Source organism: Manis pentadactyla, chromosome 6, assembly GCF_030020395.1.
Source record: "Manis pentadactyla isolate mManPen7 chromosome 6, mManPen7.hap1, whole genome shotgun sequence".
Taxonomy (NCBI): Eukaryota; Metazoa; Chordata; class Mammalia; order Pholidota; family Manidae; genus Manis; species Manis pentadactyla.
Window position 1 is genome coordinate 23508971 of NC_080024.1, and position 18332 is coordinate 23527302.

The 18332-nt window shown below is 32.7% G+C and overlaps 1 protein-coding gene across 5 annotated transcripts in view; it reads left to right on the forward strand.

The window, feature by feature from the left end:
- Nucleotides 1–18332, forward strand: part of ERBB4 (erb-b2 receptor tyrosine kinase 4) — a 1101636-nt gene that overhangs the window by 855043 nt on the left and 228261 nt on the right. For all 5 annotated transcript variants that reach the window (XM_057503587.1, XM_036926862.2, XM_036926865.2 and 2 more), the window contains one exon: nucleotides 16702–16834. In XM_057503587.1, coding sequence (XP_057359570.1) covers nucleotides 16702–16834 — 133 coding nt within the window. The remainder of the gene's footprint in view (nucleotides 1–16701; nucleotides 16835–18332) is intronic.

The following is an 18332-nucleotide window of genomic DNA, read 5'->3' on the forward strand; positions in this document are numbered from 1 at the left end:
ATGCTCTTATGTAAGGAATTATGATGAATAGTCCATTACCAATAAAGTCTCTTTGTGTCTGATTGTACCAATGTAACTAAATTTATCCTTAAGCAATGATTCTTGTCTTAGCAATTTGTTCCATATGCCTCTCTTTTAAGCTGAAACAAGTGAAGGTAGAATTCACCATCCTGATGGTTAAAGCTCCCCAGCTGTAATTTAGGTATTTCTTTTCCTTTTTTCTTCTTCCTGTTTTTTTTAAGATTAATAATTTTCTTCAGTACATTTTAAAATGATGAAATAATACTTCCTCTGTGTATTATACATAGATAGATATAAGTATATTTATATATATGTATACCTTTCCACACATTGATCTGCAGATATGTATACATATATACAATAATAAAGGTTTTTTGTTTATTTATAGATGTAGGAACATACACTACACAGTATTTAGCAACTTACTTTATTCACTTAATAGTACATTATGGACAGCCCTCCAGATCAATAGGATGACTCCTTATCATGGTTACATTGTTTACCCTACATTAATGTACCACCAGTCCCTTATTTAAAAAAAGTCAGTCTGTTCCTAGTTTTATGTCTGTTACAACTTAGATTTTAATATATATATATGTTATATGTATATGTGTGCATGTCATTTTAAAAAGTACGTTTAGCTAGGTCTCAATTAAAATACATAGAAAATACTCAGTTTTATCAACTCAGATTTACTAACCATTAGACAAAACATTCAGATAGGCAACACATTAAAAATTATAGAACCAAAAACATTTGAGTTAGAAAACATATGAGTTACAGCTCAGTTTATATATATATATATATATATATATATATATATGTAAATTTTATGTGTATAGCTATGTACATATAACATATAATTTTGTAACAAATCATTTTTATACCAGTCTAAAATTAGATGATTCCCATCAAACTCTGGCTGAAAGTTTTTCACCAGATGTTGCTAAGGACTGTATGATTTAGAAATTTGTTCTAATGAGTTAATTATTTTCCTTATGATGACATCATCATGTTATAGTGAGAACTTGATGGATAAAGTTTAATGTTCCTTGAAAATTCGTTGATTTTTAAACTAGTTTTAAGTAATCCTAGACATATATATATCTCCTTAATATTTCAACGATTCATAGTATGACTTTGATGCTATATAGTTTTGACATAGGTAAAACAAAAAATAACTTGGTCATAGTGGTGCCTACACCATTTTATAAATTACTAAGACTAGATTGCCTTGAAGGGCTTCTCCCTTTCTCTCTCTCTCTCTCTCTCTCTCTCTCTCTCTATCTCTCTCCTTCTCTCTCTCATTCTCACTCTCTTCTAATTACTAAGACATCATTATCTGATAAAGAATAATAACTGGAATGAATTTTACAGGCTGCTGCCCCCTGCATACCATCTTCAATTTGCAGTTGTGTTCTCAAGATTGTTTTGCCTGTTTGTTTTTGACTTTGTTAATAACTAAAGTACAAATATACTTAGAAATCCTGAAAGGACCCAAGAAGAGATAATAGAGTTCTCTTGCAACCAACTTGGTGCCAGAGAGTGAAGTCAGGGTCTGCTAACTGCTGTCTTCTTTTCTACTCTCTATTTGCCCTAAGAAAAAGTGAAATTTTGTATGGACTCAACTGTCATGAATATAAAGGTAAGGCATTTGCCTGGGTCCTATCCCTGATGAAAAAAATGAAGATACATAATCTGAAAAAGTAAAAGTTCTAGAAGAAAAAGGTTCATAGATATGCATCAGTCAAGAAATTTTAAGAGTTAATATGTCTACTCTAAAGCAGTTTTAGATTTCCTTAATGACCATTTGTAAAACAGAGATTTTTAAATATCCTCTCCAGGATGTCTAAAGCAATACATACCATCAAGTATGGCCCAGTATTAATGCTATGTATAATTTCAGTGATAGAAAAATAATAGACAAAGGACAAATTGTAAAATTAATATTCTAGGTAGGAAGTGAATCTGGTTCATGTAGATGTGTGTTTTTTTCCTTAGTAGTATGATTTCTTTTGCATGTAAATGAAATGGTTTCAGGCAAAATGTGAAGTTGTCTCGCTATTATATTATTTCAGTATTGTTTGAATTGACTTAGGTTAGATTTTTTTTTAACATTATCTGGTGGCTCTAAATCTGTATTCAGAATATCTGCAGAATCATAATATCTTCTCAGCAATTGCTTTTAAAAAAAATGGGTTTCCCCATAATTAGAAATGTGTTCTAATTAGGGATTGGGCATTATATAAGTTAAGGAATGATTTATATTGCTAAACATTGTTATTAGATGCTTAAAAATGCATGTTTTTGTAAATTCAGTCACAACAAACCTCCCCTTAAAATATAAAGCAATCCATTCTATTTTAAAAACATTATTTAAAGTGGGGTGCGATGACCAAAAGTCTTTGCAAGGAGGGTTTATTTGTCTTTTCTCCATGTACTCTGTGGAACATTTTAAAGTGATAGGAACAGTGTCACCCTCTCATTTTTTTTCTTTGGGTTACTTCCAGTCAAACTCTAGACTCAGAAATTAGAAAAATTAGGTATGCACATTTTGCCAAGTTTAATGCTAATGAAGAACGCTGTTTTCTTCATGTTCTCTCTGTTCATTTTCTAACACAACATTTGCTTGAGATTCCTAAGTTAGGAATACCTTTCACTACTTTGGAACTTTATCACTATTTGAAAATGAATGACAATGAACATGCTGTCCATGGCAACATATTTAAATTCCGCAATTCAGTAACTACATCCTTGATGAAGCTTTAGGAGATTCTACTTAGTGTTCTTATGAATGTATAAGGCACCCCCCCACCAAGAGAAATGTCCAGTTAAAACTGATAAATGTAATGCCTAGTGAATGACTAAGATATTGTGATAATTAAGCAGACATAATAGAAGCAGCAGGGTTACTAACAGAATTAGCTGGAGAGGGAAGGGCCGTTGATTTCATCTTTTATTTTTAAAAGTTTCATTATCTCAAGATAATGCATTTGCCAGTTCAATGCAAGAAAAGAAGGAAAACTTGGAAAATCTGTACATAGTTCCTTTTTCAGTTTTTACATGGCTACAAGTAAAATAAAGCCTGATAATAATGTCCTCAATAAGTAGTTTAATATATTACTCTTTTTAATACAGAAGTCTAGAAGTGAGGGAGATGTTGCCTTTGGTTCCATGAATCAGTAACATCAGCACCAGAGTCTATGTCATTTTCTTATTTTTCTGTTTTCAACATGACGGCTCCTGCAGCTCTAAGCATTACATTCAAATACAGAAGTGGAGGGACAGGCTCCATCAACTGTACCTGTCCTTCCCAGAATTCCTCTAGACTTCTTCTTTGCTCTTATTGGCCAAAAATGTGTTATATATTCACACCAAGATAAAGAGAAACTGGGGAAGTTATTTAGCTTTTTAAAAATCACTAGATTAGCAGGTGCAAGGGGACAGGGAATTAGGAATGACAGTTGGGTTAGTCAACCAGGGACTTTGACAGGGTGTGCGGGAAAGGGATGGGGGGTGAACAAGCTACAGTGGGCAGGCAAGCATAACAATTGGTCTGAGGCTTAGTTTCACTACTTTTAGGAGAAAATATTATTTTACCAATTACTTTGAAATCAGCAATAAGCAAATATTAAGCAAGTACCAGCTTCAATCAGAGAAGCATTAAATCAGTAAATCTTCCCATTTTCTTTTGATTAGAAACATTTTAACATCATGCTTGTATTAAGTTTAAAAATATATAGAAAGCTCAAATATGTTGACATATTTATGTGCTTCTAAGGGTTCTTTCAAGATAAGGTATATGTAAATATAGAAGTAAAGTATTCATTCAATCATAATAATTATTTATTTAGTGTCTTTTTTTCCATGAGATAATTAACGTGTCTCCAAAGAAATATGAAGACTTCTACAACATGATTTCAGCACTTAAATACTTATATTTGTACTTTTAAAATAGACATGCTGTGATTTTACATTTAAGCTCTGGCTAAGTACACATAGCTATTTCCCTCCCTAAAATTGTTAAAAATTCTTTCATTGTTCAGGACAATAAGACTCTTAAAAAGGCAACTTTCTTTTAGTACTCTTAGAAGAGCTAAATTATGCTAGAAGTCAGCAGATGCCATGAGATATGTTAGGAGTAAATATCATAGATTAGAAATAAAAGAATATTTGCCCTCAAAGGGATAGATTATGCCTAAAGGAAGAGGAAAGGGGTACCAATGAGCAAGGATCTATCTGTTCATGTGTTCATGGTTTTTGCTAGCTTAAATAAATATGGAATGTGGAGGGAAGTGGAAAGATAAAATTGCCATTTACTAAAATAGGAGAGCTTTGGAGAAGAGCAGGCAATACTTCTTGGGAGGAGAGGCAGCATGAAATGGCAGTTTATTTTTGAATTGTCTAAAGCTAAGATATTAGATCTCTAAGTGGAGACAGCAAGTAGGTTGCCAAATATATATGGATTCAGAGGAGAGGTCTGGACTGAAGATACAAATTTGCTTAATGTTACATGGGCAAAAAGATGGATGATATCATATCTAGGGAGTAAATGTAAGTAAAGAAGGGAAGTAATCCAATGATTAAGTCTGGAACCCTCCAATATTTAGAGGTGAGAGAGATGAGAAGGAAGCAGAAAACAGGACTGAAAAAGACTGACCAGATAAAGAACAAACTAGAGAAAGTGGAATGATGGAACTACAAAAGGAGTGTTTTAAGAAAGGGGAAGTGATGACTCATATGAAATGTTACTAAGTGGTTGGTAAGACTAGGTCTAAGAGTTGACTGATTGGACAGAAAGGAAACTTGGCGATCTTCACAAGATCTAATCTGGGAGAGGTGGGAACTAAATATGTGATGGGCATTAGTTCAAGAATCAGCAGAGTGTAAGGAAAATGAGTAATTACAGACTATTTAGAAGATAAATGTGAAGAACATATTTTGCTACTTTCCACGATTGTTCCAAATACTAAAATGTCTAATCAAGTAGAGTAATGCACTTTTCTTAATATATTATAAACTAAATATCCCATTTGCTGTTTGACTCATTTAATAATAATTACTGAGAATCTTTTTAGAAAAAGCTATTAGGAGGTATAAATAGGTAAAAAAAATTTTTTTAAGGTAGAAATAATGGTCACTCACTCACAGGGTTTATAAATTACCTGGAAGTAAAAAAATTACCAAGAGGAACTAATTATAAATAACTAAATCAAGTTTGGTCTGGGAATGTGTAAAAGAGACACATAGTGCTAAGGAGAGATACTGTTGTAAATATAATAGCAAACTTTTGGAATAAATTGGGTCACAAGAATAGCAATAAAATTCAGGCCATTGATTAGCAATTATTCCTTTACATCTGGAACATAAGGTTGCTCCTCTGAAATTTACCGAATCAAAAAAAAATACAAAGTGGCCTCTTTCAGAATAGTTATGTTTAACTATCTTCTTCAACTAAAGAACTTTCTTTAAGCTTTAATATTTAATGCCAAATTTTAGTCTCCAAAAAAGGGCTGCTATTTGAGCTCAAAATTAACAGGGATCCACATAGGCTTCCTAGGGCATCTGGCTCCAGTGTGTTATCCAAGATGAACAGCAGCTCTGTGTACAATAGTATAAACAGGATTTTTAAATGTATTAAATATTTTAGAAGCATGTTATACTTGCAAATGATTGGTCTCAAAAGGTCAGTAAAAAGATAAGAACAAAAATAGATTGAAACAGCAGAATTTGCCTTAATGAGGAAAATCAAACCCCATAAAATAACAGTCTATTAGGGAAACAGAGAGAAAGGAAAAATAAAAGGAAAGTCCTTGAACCATGCTTGTCTTCCTTTGCATTTTTAGCATTCCCAGGGAATAAAATTAAGTATTGGAAAAACCCAAAGGGAGTGACATTATGTTATCTGTGCCTCCCTTTAATTAAAAAAAAAAAATGAAGCTATTAATAAAACTGATACAGGTAGAAGTCCTGAAATTAGAGGAGATACAAATAACACAATGAGTTGAAGCAGATTAAAATGATAACCATACAGCTGTATACCCTTCTGCACCTCAAACCCATAGACCCAGAGGAACTCAACACCTCTCCCAGATCTCGTCTTTCTCCTGATTTCCTCACGTCCAGGAATGGCATAATCAGCCTTCCACGCCCAACATGACTGTTCAGCCACCTTCAAATCCACCTTTGTTTCTCTTCACTCTTGAATTATGCTTTTTGTCACTTCTGCTGCCATACTTTTCTGTCTTTGTCTTCTATATTCCTCTAGTCTGTCCCTTATTGCCACTGAGGGGGAGTATTAAGTAGTCAGCTAACTAGCCTTCTTGAAAGCATCTTTTTCCTGTCTTATCTACTGTGCAGCTTGCTACCAGAATAATCCTCCTAATATACTCTTTTTAAAATGCTATCTTTTATCATGTCTATTACTCCTATTTAGAAGGAGAAAAACTCTTTAAGTTATTTCTTTGTAAACATGTCTTCAACATTTTTTAATTAAGGTATAATTGACATGCAACATTATATTAGTTGCAGGTGTATAGCATAATGATTTGATGTTTGTATATATTACTAAATGATCACTACAATAAATCTAGTTAACATTTTACATAGCTATCTTACATAGTTACAAAATTTTTTTCTTCTGATGAGAACTTTTAAAATTTACTCTCTTAGCAACTTTCAAATAGGCAGCACAGTATAATTAACTATAGTTGTCCAGCTGTACATTATATCCCCAGGACATTTATTTTATAATGGGAAGGTTGTATTTCTGACTCCCTTTACCCATTTTGCCTCCCTCCAGCCCCCACTTCTGGCAACCACCAATCTGTTCTTTGTATCTATGAACCTGTTTTTTTAGTGTTTTTTTTCTTGCTTTTGTTTTAGATTTCACATACAAGTGTGAGATCATATACTAGTTGCTTTTCTCTGACTTACTTCACTTAACATAATGCCCTGAAGTTTCATCCATGTTGTTGCAAATGGCAAGATTTCATTATTTTTATGACTGAATAATATTCTGTTGTATACATATACCACATCTTCTTTATTAATTCATCTATTGATAGACACTTAGGTTTCTTCCATATCTTAACTAGTGTAAATAATGCTGCAGTAAACATGCGTATCTCTTTTCAAATTAGTGTTTTTGTTTTCTTGAGATAAGTGTCCAGATGTGGAATTGCTGGATCATATGATAGTTCTACTTTTAATTTTTTGAGGATCTTCCACACTGTTTTCCATTGTGGCTATAAAAATAGTGTACAACAGTTCCCTTTTCTCCACATCCTCACCAACTTTGGTTATTTCTTATCTTTTTGATAATAATCATTCTAACTTATGTGAGGTGATATCTCATTGGGTTTTGATTTGCATTTCCCTCATGATTAATGATGTTGGACATCTTTTCATGGGGCTGTTTGCTTTCTGTTTGTCTTCTTTGGAAAAGTATCTCTTTAGGGCCTTTGCCCATTTTTTTATTGGATTTTTTTTTTTTTTTGCTGTGGAGTTGTATTTATATATTTTGGATATTAACCCCTTATGAGATATGACTTGCAAATATTTTCTCCCACCCAGCGGTTGCCTGTTTATTCTGCTGAAGCTCTCCTTTGCTGTCCAGAGACTGTTGGTGGCACTCTACTTGTTGCTTTTTGCTTTTTGTGCCTTTGCTTTTGGTGTCATATCTAAAAAAATCGTCACCAAGACCAGTCTCAAGGAACTTACTTCCTCTCTTTTCTCCTAAAAGTTTTATGGCTTCAGATGTTACTTAATCCATTTTGAGTTAAATTTTGTGTATTGTATAAGACAGCGGTCCCATTTCAGTCTTTGCACTTAGCTCCAGTTTTCCCAGCACCATTTCTTGAAGAAACTGTCCTTACTTAAGTAAGTAGTAACAGTTTTATATATATATATATGTATATAACTGAATAAATACATTATGTATTTGAGTAAGTATAATTGAATAAATATATATTACATATATAATATGTGTACTTATAGTTCTATGTTCTGTTCTACTGATCTAATATACTCATATAATCGTATTTTAAGAAAAGCAGAAAGGGCTTTGGAGCAAAAAATGCCAAGGTTCAAATCTGGACGATCGACTTAGAATGCTTATGAACTTGGACAGGTTATATAGCCTGCCTCAGATTCATCATACAAGTAATCAATTATGTTGTAAGAATTACTTGGCATAACACATAGAAAACACCTAGGAAGGTAGCTCTGTTTCTTATTCTGCAAGAAATCTTTAGTGACCCTACATGAATATCCGAAGTCCCGGCATTTTTTCCCCATGAGCATATCTGCTTCTCAAAGTTGTTGCCCATCATTCTTACCCAAATGTTAAGAATTCTTCAAGGATGCCAACTCCCCCATGAACACTTGGGAACCCCCTCAGAGGGAAACAAAGCTGCCAGTGGGGCAAAATAAGTGGAGAACCTATCACCTCCATGAAAAGGAATAATATTTCTTAAGAACACTTCCTTACTTTCTATTTGTAAGTATTGTTAAAAAATATGTTTTTAGTATAAAGCAAAGATTGGGGCATCTAAAAAACATACTAAAAATGTAAAAGATGCTTTATGTACATAACTGTATATGTAATTGTATTTATACAATTATATACATAACAATTTATAAATTTTAGATACATAATTGTATATACAAAGAACAGGTCAAACTGTTACTTAATGTGAATCCTCTGAAGGCGGGACTGTTTAAGTCTATATTAGGTAATTGTGCCCAATAAAATGACACAAATGCAAAGCTTCTTGCTTTGGGAGACATAGATGTAATTTACCGATGAATATAATCTCTGTTAACGACACAGGTATCTGTAGTTACAGTGTTTAGAATGAATGTCGATTTCAAGGTGAAAAAAAAATTTAACATGGGAATAAAGAATGGTGCCTACAATATTTTATCGCTCCCCCACTTTCCTTCCTAAAGCAGTGTTTATGCAATATTTTTAGCTCTATTATGAACCTAAAACCCTAACGTGTTGAACAATTTTAGTAGGTAACATAACTGAAGTTGTAAGAGCTTTAAAAGCCTTTGACATATTGCTTCACGTTATCATGTCTATGTAATGTAATGAATAGGTGATAGGATGGAGCAGTTCTCTGTGGATAATGTATTTTGTAATTAAATGTTTACAACGTTTTGTTCATGGCATTAAATGTATTTACATATGCTATTTAGATGGTGATAAAAGAGCTTTACTAATATAGACATTGTTAGAATTGTGTAATAGGTATAAACCATGAAAAATAATCTGAGCACCCAAAATTCATCTAGGCTCTGAAAATGCCTTGTTAAAAGAAAAGTTCTTTCTGGTCTAATTTACTTTCAGCACTTTATTTTTAGAAATCCATAGGTATTTTTCAATTCCATCTCAATAAAGCTGGAAAAACATCATAGGTGTTAAACTCACAGGTAAAGTATATCTATTCTCAGGATGATGTCCTTAACTGTGAAAACATTTGCCCAATAATCAAATATAAACTTTGTATACTTTATCTAAAATTGTTACAAACAAACAAAAATAAATCCATAGATATGTATAAACATTGCCTGTGAAGAGAAGGGAGAAATTACCATGAAACTATTACAAATTTTTCTCAGATGCTAACTGTAGAGATAAAAGAATCCAGATGATATTTATATATTGTTTTTATAGTAATATCTTTATGGAAATACTTTGTAACACTTGCTATTGAATAATCTGTAACATTCACCGATTTTAAAAATATATTAGGAAAATAAAAGGTTTACCTTAACACATGAAGACAAGTCAGATTTGTTTATAAAGAGGGAGAATATGTTGTGATTCATTTGTTTCAACACTGACAATTCTGGTCCTGTTTAAGATATAATAGAGCAATCTAGAATCCTAATCAAAGGATAGAGATATGCTGTAATATCCTGGGTCTCATCAAGGAAAACCTGTCAACTGAGTCTTCCTTAGAGTCTGACCCAGATCACTTGCATTTGCTCAGTAACAAAAAATGTGTCATATTTATAGAGCAGGTGGAATTCTGGGTCATAATAAGCACAATTTGCAGGAGGAAAGAAAACTTTAATGTGGCTCTCCTTGCCCTAGGCAGTAACTTTCAAAATGTCTTCTGGGGAATTTCAATGTTTCCGAGTGTTTCAAGGTCTCTTGTCTTGTTTCAAATCAGAACCGCTTTGGGGAAGACTGAACAGAGTATCAGTGCGCCAGGCACTGTGTCTAGAATGATAGACACTGCTTGTCTTTGGCTTTCTTAAAGGAAACCCAGTTTTTTTAAGCCAAAGGGGGAAACAATCCTCTTAAGTGTTTTATCGCTGATAAAATAAAATGAAGCTAAATGAAGAATAATGTCACCTATAAGCTTCAGTAAGGGCATAAAGGATTTAATAAGCTTAAACTGCAGTGAGCATAACAATGCAGATAAAATGATAGTCCAATGAGAACTACAACAGTAAGATATAACTAAATATAAAATAAGAGTTTATTAGAACCCCTAAATAAATTTATGTGCATTTATGTTCTCTACTATCATAGATATTGAAGAAAAACCTGATGAAATATTTATCTACTCTAAAAAAACAATTCTAATTAATTATCTTTAGAGAAACAATGTAATATAGCCCAAAAATTAATGGACTTGAGATTCCAAGATGTAAAATGTTAGCATTACTATTATGTTTAACCTTATCTAGGTGTCTTAACTTTTCTCACAGTCTGTTTCTTTATATGTAACCTAGGAGGTATAAGCTCTATATTGCATAGTTATTGTGAAAATATACAATGAGATCAATGAAGGAAAATAATTGGATGTCTTTTACCTTTAAAAGAAAAATTTAATTAAAAATATGCAAGTCCTAATAGCACAAAGCATCTATAGTCAATCTATTTAAATGATTTAAATTTAAAGGTAGTTTACAGGACCAAATCTCTGACTCACTGCTTTGAAAGGGAATGTTTTCTGTATAGGATAGAAAGTCTTTGACATTTTCTTTCTACTGGATTATTTCTCACTGAAAATGAAGTGAATGTTAGGGATGCTGAATGTACGCTAAAACTTCCAAGTATCTAATAGTGTCAAACCTTGTGTTTGAACAAAACTTTGCTGTGTTTAAACTGCTTACATAATTGAAAAAATGTTTAAAATGTTCTCATTTCCAAAGTGATATTCTTTCTATCAACTGGCAACTGATTCTAAGATTTCTCTTTCAGTAAAGAGTCGACATGTTTTTGATCAACTACGTGTTTCTTGTAGCAAAAGCAAATTAAGAAACATGGAGTACATTGCTGAGGATATTTACTTCAGCAATATATTTACCTCTGGTTCATGGTAAACTCATTTGTCTGATAGCCACTGTAAGATTTTTCAGAAGGAAGATAGGTAGAGTGTGATAACCAATATTACATAGTTATATTTTTAAATGAAACAAAATACAAGATTACAGAGAATCATAACAACTGACTCTAATTTATGAAACATCCATTAAGTTATATGTATGTTTATTACAGGTAGTAATTAATCTTTCCAGCAGGTAAAATGCACACACACACACAAGCCCCCCCACACACGTGGGGGGGGGCTTGTGTGTGTGTGTTATATGTAAAGACTTGTTAGTTCGAGGTATCCTAGATTCTGTAAATTCGGTTAAAGGTAGACTGTATGACTTATTGCTCACATACAGCCACTTTCGAGAGTGAATGGGTATTATTGATAGTGGCACAAACTGAGTCCTGGCCTAAGTGAGGCATATAATTCACCAATGCTTAAAGGTAGTTGATTGAATAATAGTGCTAGACAAGATCTAGAGACAAATTTATCATATCTCAGAAATAAAGGAAAGACTAGGGAGATACCTACTGTGTTTATTTTTTATTACCTTAGGTGACAAATATATTTATGTGTATTTAGCCTGAGTTATTTGATAGAGGAACTACATTCACTATGTAGAGGCAGACACATATTAAAACTCAGACTGGTCTGACTCTAAAGCATCATTCCATAGGGAAAAATCAGACAGATTTGAAAGACAAAACACAACACAGTTTTAAGAGCACTATTTTTATCATTTTATTTAATTTATTATAGAAGAATGACCTTTTAAAATGATCTTTTAGCATATTGTTTCTATTTGTTTGTTTTTACCTCCTGTGTAAATTTTTGAAAAAATTCAGTTTAACTTTTATTGTCCATAAACAATGAAGCTACTCTAACTCTGATCCAGCAAATCCTGAAGACCCACCTTTAAATTGTTGAATTCAATTTGAAAGTTTCTAAAAATGGAGCTCTCTGATTTAAAGTCAATAGTGTTAGTTGCAAATTACACTGTCAGTGTGTTATAGGACTATAGTTAGTCCTTTTATCTTTAGTTCAAACTTATTCTGTATTTAAGAAATGTAAAATTTAAATCCTTTTACTTAGTGAAATACCTATAAAAGAATCTCATAGATTGAGCATTCTTTGTAATAACTGTTTGTCAAAATAACAGGTTTATCAAATATACAATATTCAAGAAAATACCACTGTATATTTTTAGTAAAATAGTCTACCCTTGTCATTAAATAGAAAATGTTGTAGGGAAATAGTTTTAGAACCATTGACTTTTAATCTTAAATTATATTGACTTTATTACATTTTATTTGTTATCTGATATCTGGAAGGGCAAAAAAACAGTAAAGGAAAATATTTGGATGTCTATAAATTAAGTTTCCATATATTCTCTCACATTTTATATTCTCCAGTGAGGCGATGATGGTTCAACTACAGTAATGAATGATAATAATGTATCTTATTATCTAACTAATAAAGCTTTGGGAGATACTATTCTTTTATATATAACTGTTTAAGACAGTTATATATAAAAGGCAATAGAATGTAATACAATGTGTTGTCTCTGAACTTCTAAATGGAATTGTGAAAACCAAATTATATGCTTTTAAATAAATTACATAACTTCATTTGTGATTCAGAAAGCTCATTATAATAATTTCTATTAGTGGTAGTAGGATATCAGTTACATGATACTATTTCCAAATCATGAAACAAGATAAACTATCAATTAATTGCATCCTTTTAGTCTAAGCTTGGACTTGGCACATGAAGTATCCTATCTTTTATAGTTTAGGGTCCATTTTTCATGGACAGGCAAATGACAGCAAATAAACAATACTGTATCACAGACAAGGAATTATATATAGAATATTGTAGGTCTTTGGTGTTTGACCCTTAAGATCTCAACAGCATACTATCTCAACCTCTTTGAGGTTACTCTGACTCACATGTAAGAGGAAGACTCTTTTATAGAAAAATAGGTTATTAGACATAGGTAGGATATTCAACAATCTAAAGAAGCAGCTCAAGGAGCTCTATCCTCTTTATCCAAAGTGTCCTCATAAAGAGTGAAGCATGTCCTCATAAAGAGTCTCAGGGGACAAATAGGTATCTCTTCTACACCTAAAATTATCTAAGAATCATCAGAATTGGGGGGAGTGGGAAATGTGTCTGTAGTTCTAACTTTTTAGATTACCTTGGTTAGTTGTAAGAAGCATAATGATAATTAAATGTCTCAGGTACATTCAACTATAATGAATAGAAAATATCTGCATTGGTATTTAGATTACAAAAGTGGACAGGGAATAGCAAAATGAAGTCTCATTTCTAAAAAATGCAAAGTAAATACTCAAGTCAAAAAAAGAAAGCAAGGCCATTACTGTAAAACTAAACTTTCAGACAGTGATTTAGATTTGTCTTAAATTTACTAAACTTATTCCAAAAAGAAAATGAATAAATTGTAGAAAATTAGAAAACACCCTTTAGAAAAAAGTACAAAAAATGAGAGCACCATGGTCATACTATCCAGTGGCAACTACTCTTTAGTGTCATATTGTATATTCTTCCAGATCTTTTCACACACACACACACGTGAATTTTTTCCTGAATTAAGATTCTACCGTCTTATAATCCAATCTTTTCACTTTTGGTCTGTGTCTTTCCACGGCACGACATTCTCATCTCACGTACCACCTGATCCATGTTCAAGCTTCTCAAGTAATCTCAAAATGTCTACATGGCTCATTTGTCCAAACTAGGGTCCAGTCCAGGATTGCATTTCACATCTGGTTGTTATGATTATTAAGTCTTCTTAATCAAGACCAGTACTTTTTTGGTGATACACACTTATTAAAGAGAACATGCAAGTTGTCTTATACAATGTTCCCCTTTCTCGATTTGGCTGGTTGCTTCCTTGTGATGAATGGTTTGTTTTTCAAGAGTGACTTCTGTTGGAATATGAAGAACTTGATCTCTTAAAATGTCCAACAAAACATGTATGTATGATTTTAGGTGCTAAAAGAACTCTAGTTCTTTACTTCTTAAGATTGTTTGTTCCCTCCCATTCCTGCAGAGTAGTAGGAGGAGAAAAAAAGTAAAGAAATACAAATCAACCAAGGAAGCATTGTGGGAAAATATCAAAAGTAAATACTAACTAAAGAAACATAGAAATTATTGTCTATTGAGTTTTTGAAGTTTTATTTTCATTGCCATGTCCAAGCTGAGTAGTAAATGGCATGACAATTGATATCCACGTGACATAAAGAATAGAAACAGGTTTTGTTTTGTTCTATTGGAAGTGATCCTTCATAAAATGAAAAAGCAAATAAAAAGAAAATAGAACATTTTATTTTAATTTAAAGTGTCTTTGACAGAAGCTTTCATCAATACATACCACTAATTCTTTTGCAAACTATATAAATAGAGCAATTTTAGAGTTTAGTTCAAATCTACAATTAGCAAAATCTGGGGCACTATTCTCAATCATAAAATAAATACTTGAAACAAAAATTTGGGCTAAAGAAATAAAAATACAATTATTTTTATAGTAGTGGCTTTTCAGGGATATGTTAGGCACGAGCTTAAAATTATACCTTGGGTTTAAACCTTAAAATGTTTTCTGCAATACATATTTAAATGGCATGCTCAAAAATATGATCTTATACACACCAAACCACATCACAATGATGAGTCTGTGTCAATACTATAGTTTAATTTTCTCAGCATAGATTTTTATATCTTTAGAAAATTCCATCTAGGAAAATGTAGTTGAATTATAGCAACATTTTAGTATAGCGACTATAGTACTTTCAGCTGTCAGGAAACAACCTTAGGATGAAATACTGTTAAAGGTTTTTCTGCAGTTTTATATGACAGTATAACAGTTACAATCTTTAAAAGATGTGACTTCATTTATGGAAGTTAAACAATTTTTTTTCAAGAGCACTTTAAAAATTTTTTAATTTTATTTAGGATCATCTGCTATTATTATTTCTGATCTGTCTTTGGGCACAAGTTTAATTTTCAAGAACAAGTAATTTTTTTTCTAAAAGAATGTCACTGAATAGAGTAGGTTCTTCTGTAAACAGGAATATAAGATATAAAATATTATGGAAGGCATTGGCGTTCAGGGTATTATTTTTTAGTTTTGGTATCTATCGTGGTTTCATGGTTAAATATGTATTAGATAGCACCTGTATGTTTTACTCTGGGCTGTTTGCTGTGGAATATAAAATTAATACATTTCAGGGCTCTGACCAGAGAAAAGTTACAGATACTGATCTATTCTAGAACAAGAAGTTAAGACCATAAATATTGCTTTTCAAGCAAGGAAAAAATTATCTTAGAAAACACTAAGTGATCAGTTTCAGTATTATATCTTATCTAACCATATATTGGAAAAAACATGTAAGAATAAAAATGCCTTTTAATCTCTTCCTAATCCCCTTTTTGATATTATTTGTACATTGTTATGTATGAGTTAATGTGCAGACCTCTTTTATGAGTATATGATCCTTAGGCAGACTTCTGATAATAACTCTCCTGTCATCATAACTCTGAAAACCCCTTTGATCCAATGCTTTATCTTTCTCTTGCTCTTTATCCCACCAGAGCCGCCTTTGCCAGAGTTTGAAGCAGCACTTCTGTCACTATGTCTCTCTTATTGGTACCTTCATCCTCCAGAGGTGTGGGGTTCATATGTCTCCAGATCACTCATTTTTGCTTTAGATCAGTAGTTCTCAACTGGGGGTGATTTGGGCAAACATTTGACAATGTCTAGAGACATTGTCAGGACTGGAGGATGGGGGTGCTACTGACATCTTGTGGATGGAGGCCAGGGATGCTGCTAAACATTTGAAAATACATAGGGCAGTTTCCCAGCCCAAATGTCAATAGTGCCACTGTTAAGAAAGCCTGCTTTAGAGAAAATGTTGAAAAATAATATGTACCACAATCACATTACTAAAATATATTTCCATTTGTAGGTAGGATTAAAATAGAAACAATTTGAATGCTCTTATATCAACACTTTGGCATAAGTTCTTCATTCTGTTACCATGTTTCACATTTTTTCATCAAACGGCATGTTGTGGTTGCTCATCCCCAAAGATTAGCTCTGTGTGCATGGGTTGATTATTTCACAATAAAACAAATAGAAAGCAAATACAGTTTTTCCCATGAGAAAAGTTTTGTGACAGCTCTAATGCATTTTTATTTGCATTTCTTGGAACTGACCAGATTCGTGATATGTGAATAATGTCTTGTACAACTGCTCTCTCTCTTCCTCTGTCTTTTCTCTCTTCATACTTCTTTTTCTTTCCTTTCCCATTTCGGTTGGCAGGACCCCCCTAATCGCAGCTGGAGTCATTGGTGGGCTCTTCATCCTGGTCATCGTGGCTCTAACATTTGCAGTTTATGTTAGAAGAAAGAGTATCAAGAAGAAAAGAGCCTTGAGAAGATTCCTGGAAACAGAGGTGAGGTGTTTATTTCTTCTCTTTTTGTATTTAGGGCTTTTCATTAAGTTTAGAAGATTTAGGTGATACTAAGGTATTTGTTTTTGGCACACTTATGTTATCTTATTTTGTTCTTTCCAGTCTACTGTGGCCATTTAGAGTTATCCAAATAGCATATACTCAGTTTTTCAATCCAGGGAAACACTCTGTTCACGTTCCTGCTTGAGGATTTATATTTTATAGTATATTATACAAGGTGGATGAAGAAAACCATAGCATATAGTAAAACTAGTCAGGGCAATTTCATGGCTTAAAGAGGGTAAATAGCAAGGGTCAAGGAAATTACCATATTGGGGAAAAGAGCTGTTTCTTTTGGGGGAGGGGTCCAGTAGCAAGCTCTATAATATCATAGTAGCAGAACTAGAAGATATCTGGGTGGAGGATATCTCAGTAGCAGAACTAGAAAAATGTTAGAAAGAGAATTTTTCTAATTCAAAATAAAGCCAGAGAGGCAAGGAATTTATGCTTTAATTAGGATCATTAAATTGTTAGCCACTGATTTCATTAAACCAGAAGTGAAAGGCTGAGTTTATAGGATAGAGCTTAGTGTTGTAATCCACACAGACCTTACCACACAATGTATGACATGCATTTTAACATTATGCATGTTAGTTATTGTGAATATGTAAATTAGCCCCAAGTTATTATAATTTATTTTATATTGCCACACTGAGGTCTCTAGCATGCAAGATGAACAATTTCAGAAGACTACACATTTCTAGATCCTTCTCAACTCTCATTTTACATCTTTCTCCTGACATACACATTTGTGCCTGTCTGAACAAGTCAGAGAAATTCTGTTCTCAGATTTAGTCTTCCCTGGGTTTGTTTTCTTTCTCATTGTCAGTGTGACAGGATCATTTTCCTCTAAACACTGACAAGAATGGGACTCTTCATTCATAAGTTGTGAGCACTGGTAATGAATGAAATTTTAGCTCTTTTCCTCCAGAAGTCAAAATGTGATAGAAGAATCATGTGAAAGTTTCAGGAAGTTACTTTATAGTTACATACAGAAAAATATTTTCTAAGAATTAGAGTTATCTGAAATTAGAGTGGGCTGTCTCATCAATAGACAAGTTCAAGCATAAAATAGGTTCTCAGTTATACACATGGAAGAAACATAGTTGTAATTCCTATTTGATTCCTACTTGAACTGAATGTTTATGGAAGACCAACTTGATCAGTTTCAACCTTGCACATGTGAATAAAATTTGGGCATAGAGCTGTGCTATGCATATGCACAGTTTAGCTAGGATGCTAAAGGCAGAATTCTCCTTCACAGCCTTTGTTATGGGGCATTTGCTATGAGAATTCTGAAAAGTGAAGTAAGAATAGAGTTGGAGCAGAATTGAAGGCTTAGAATAGCAGTGGACATTTAGGTGATGGAATAAATAGAAGAGAAATAATTTTACCCACATGCAAGAAAGGCTCATTGCAGTGAAAATAGTTGTTCTGTTTT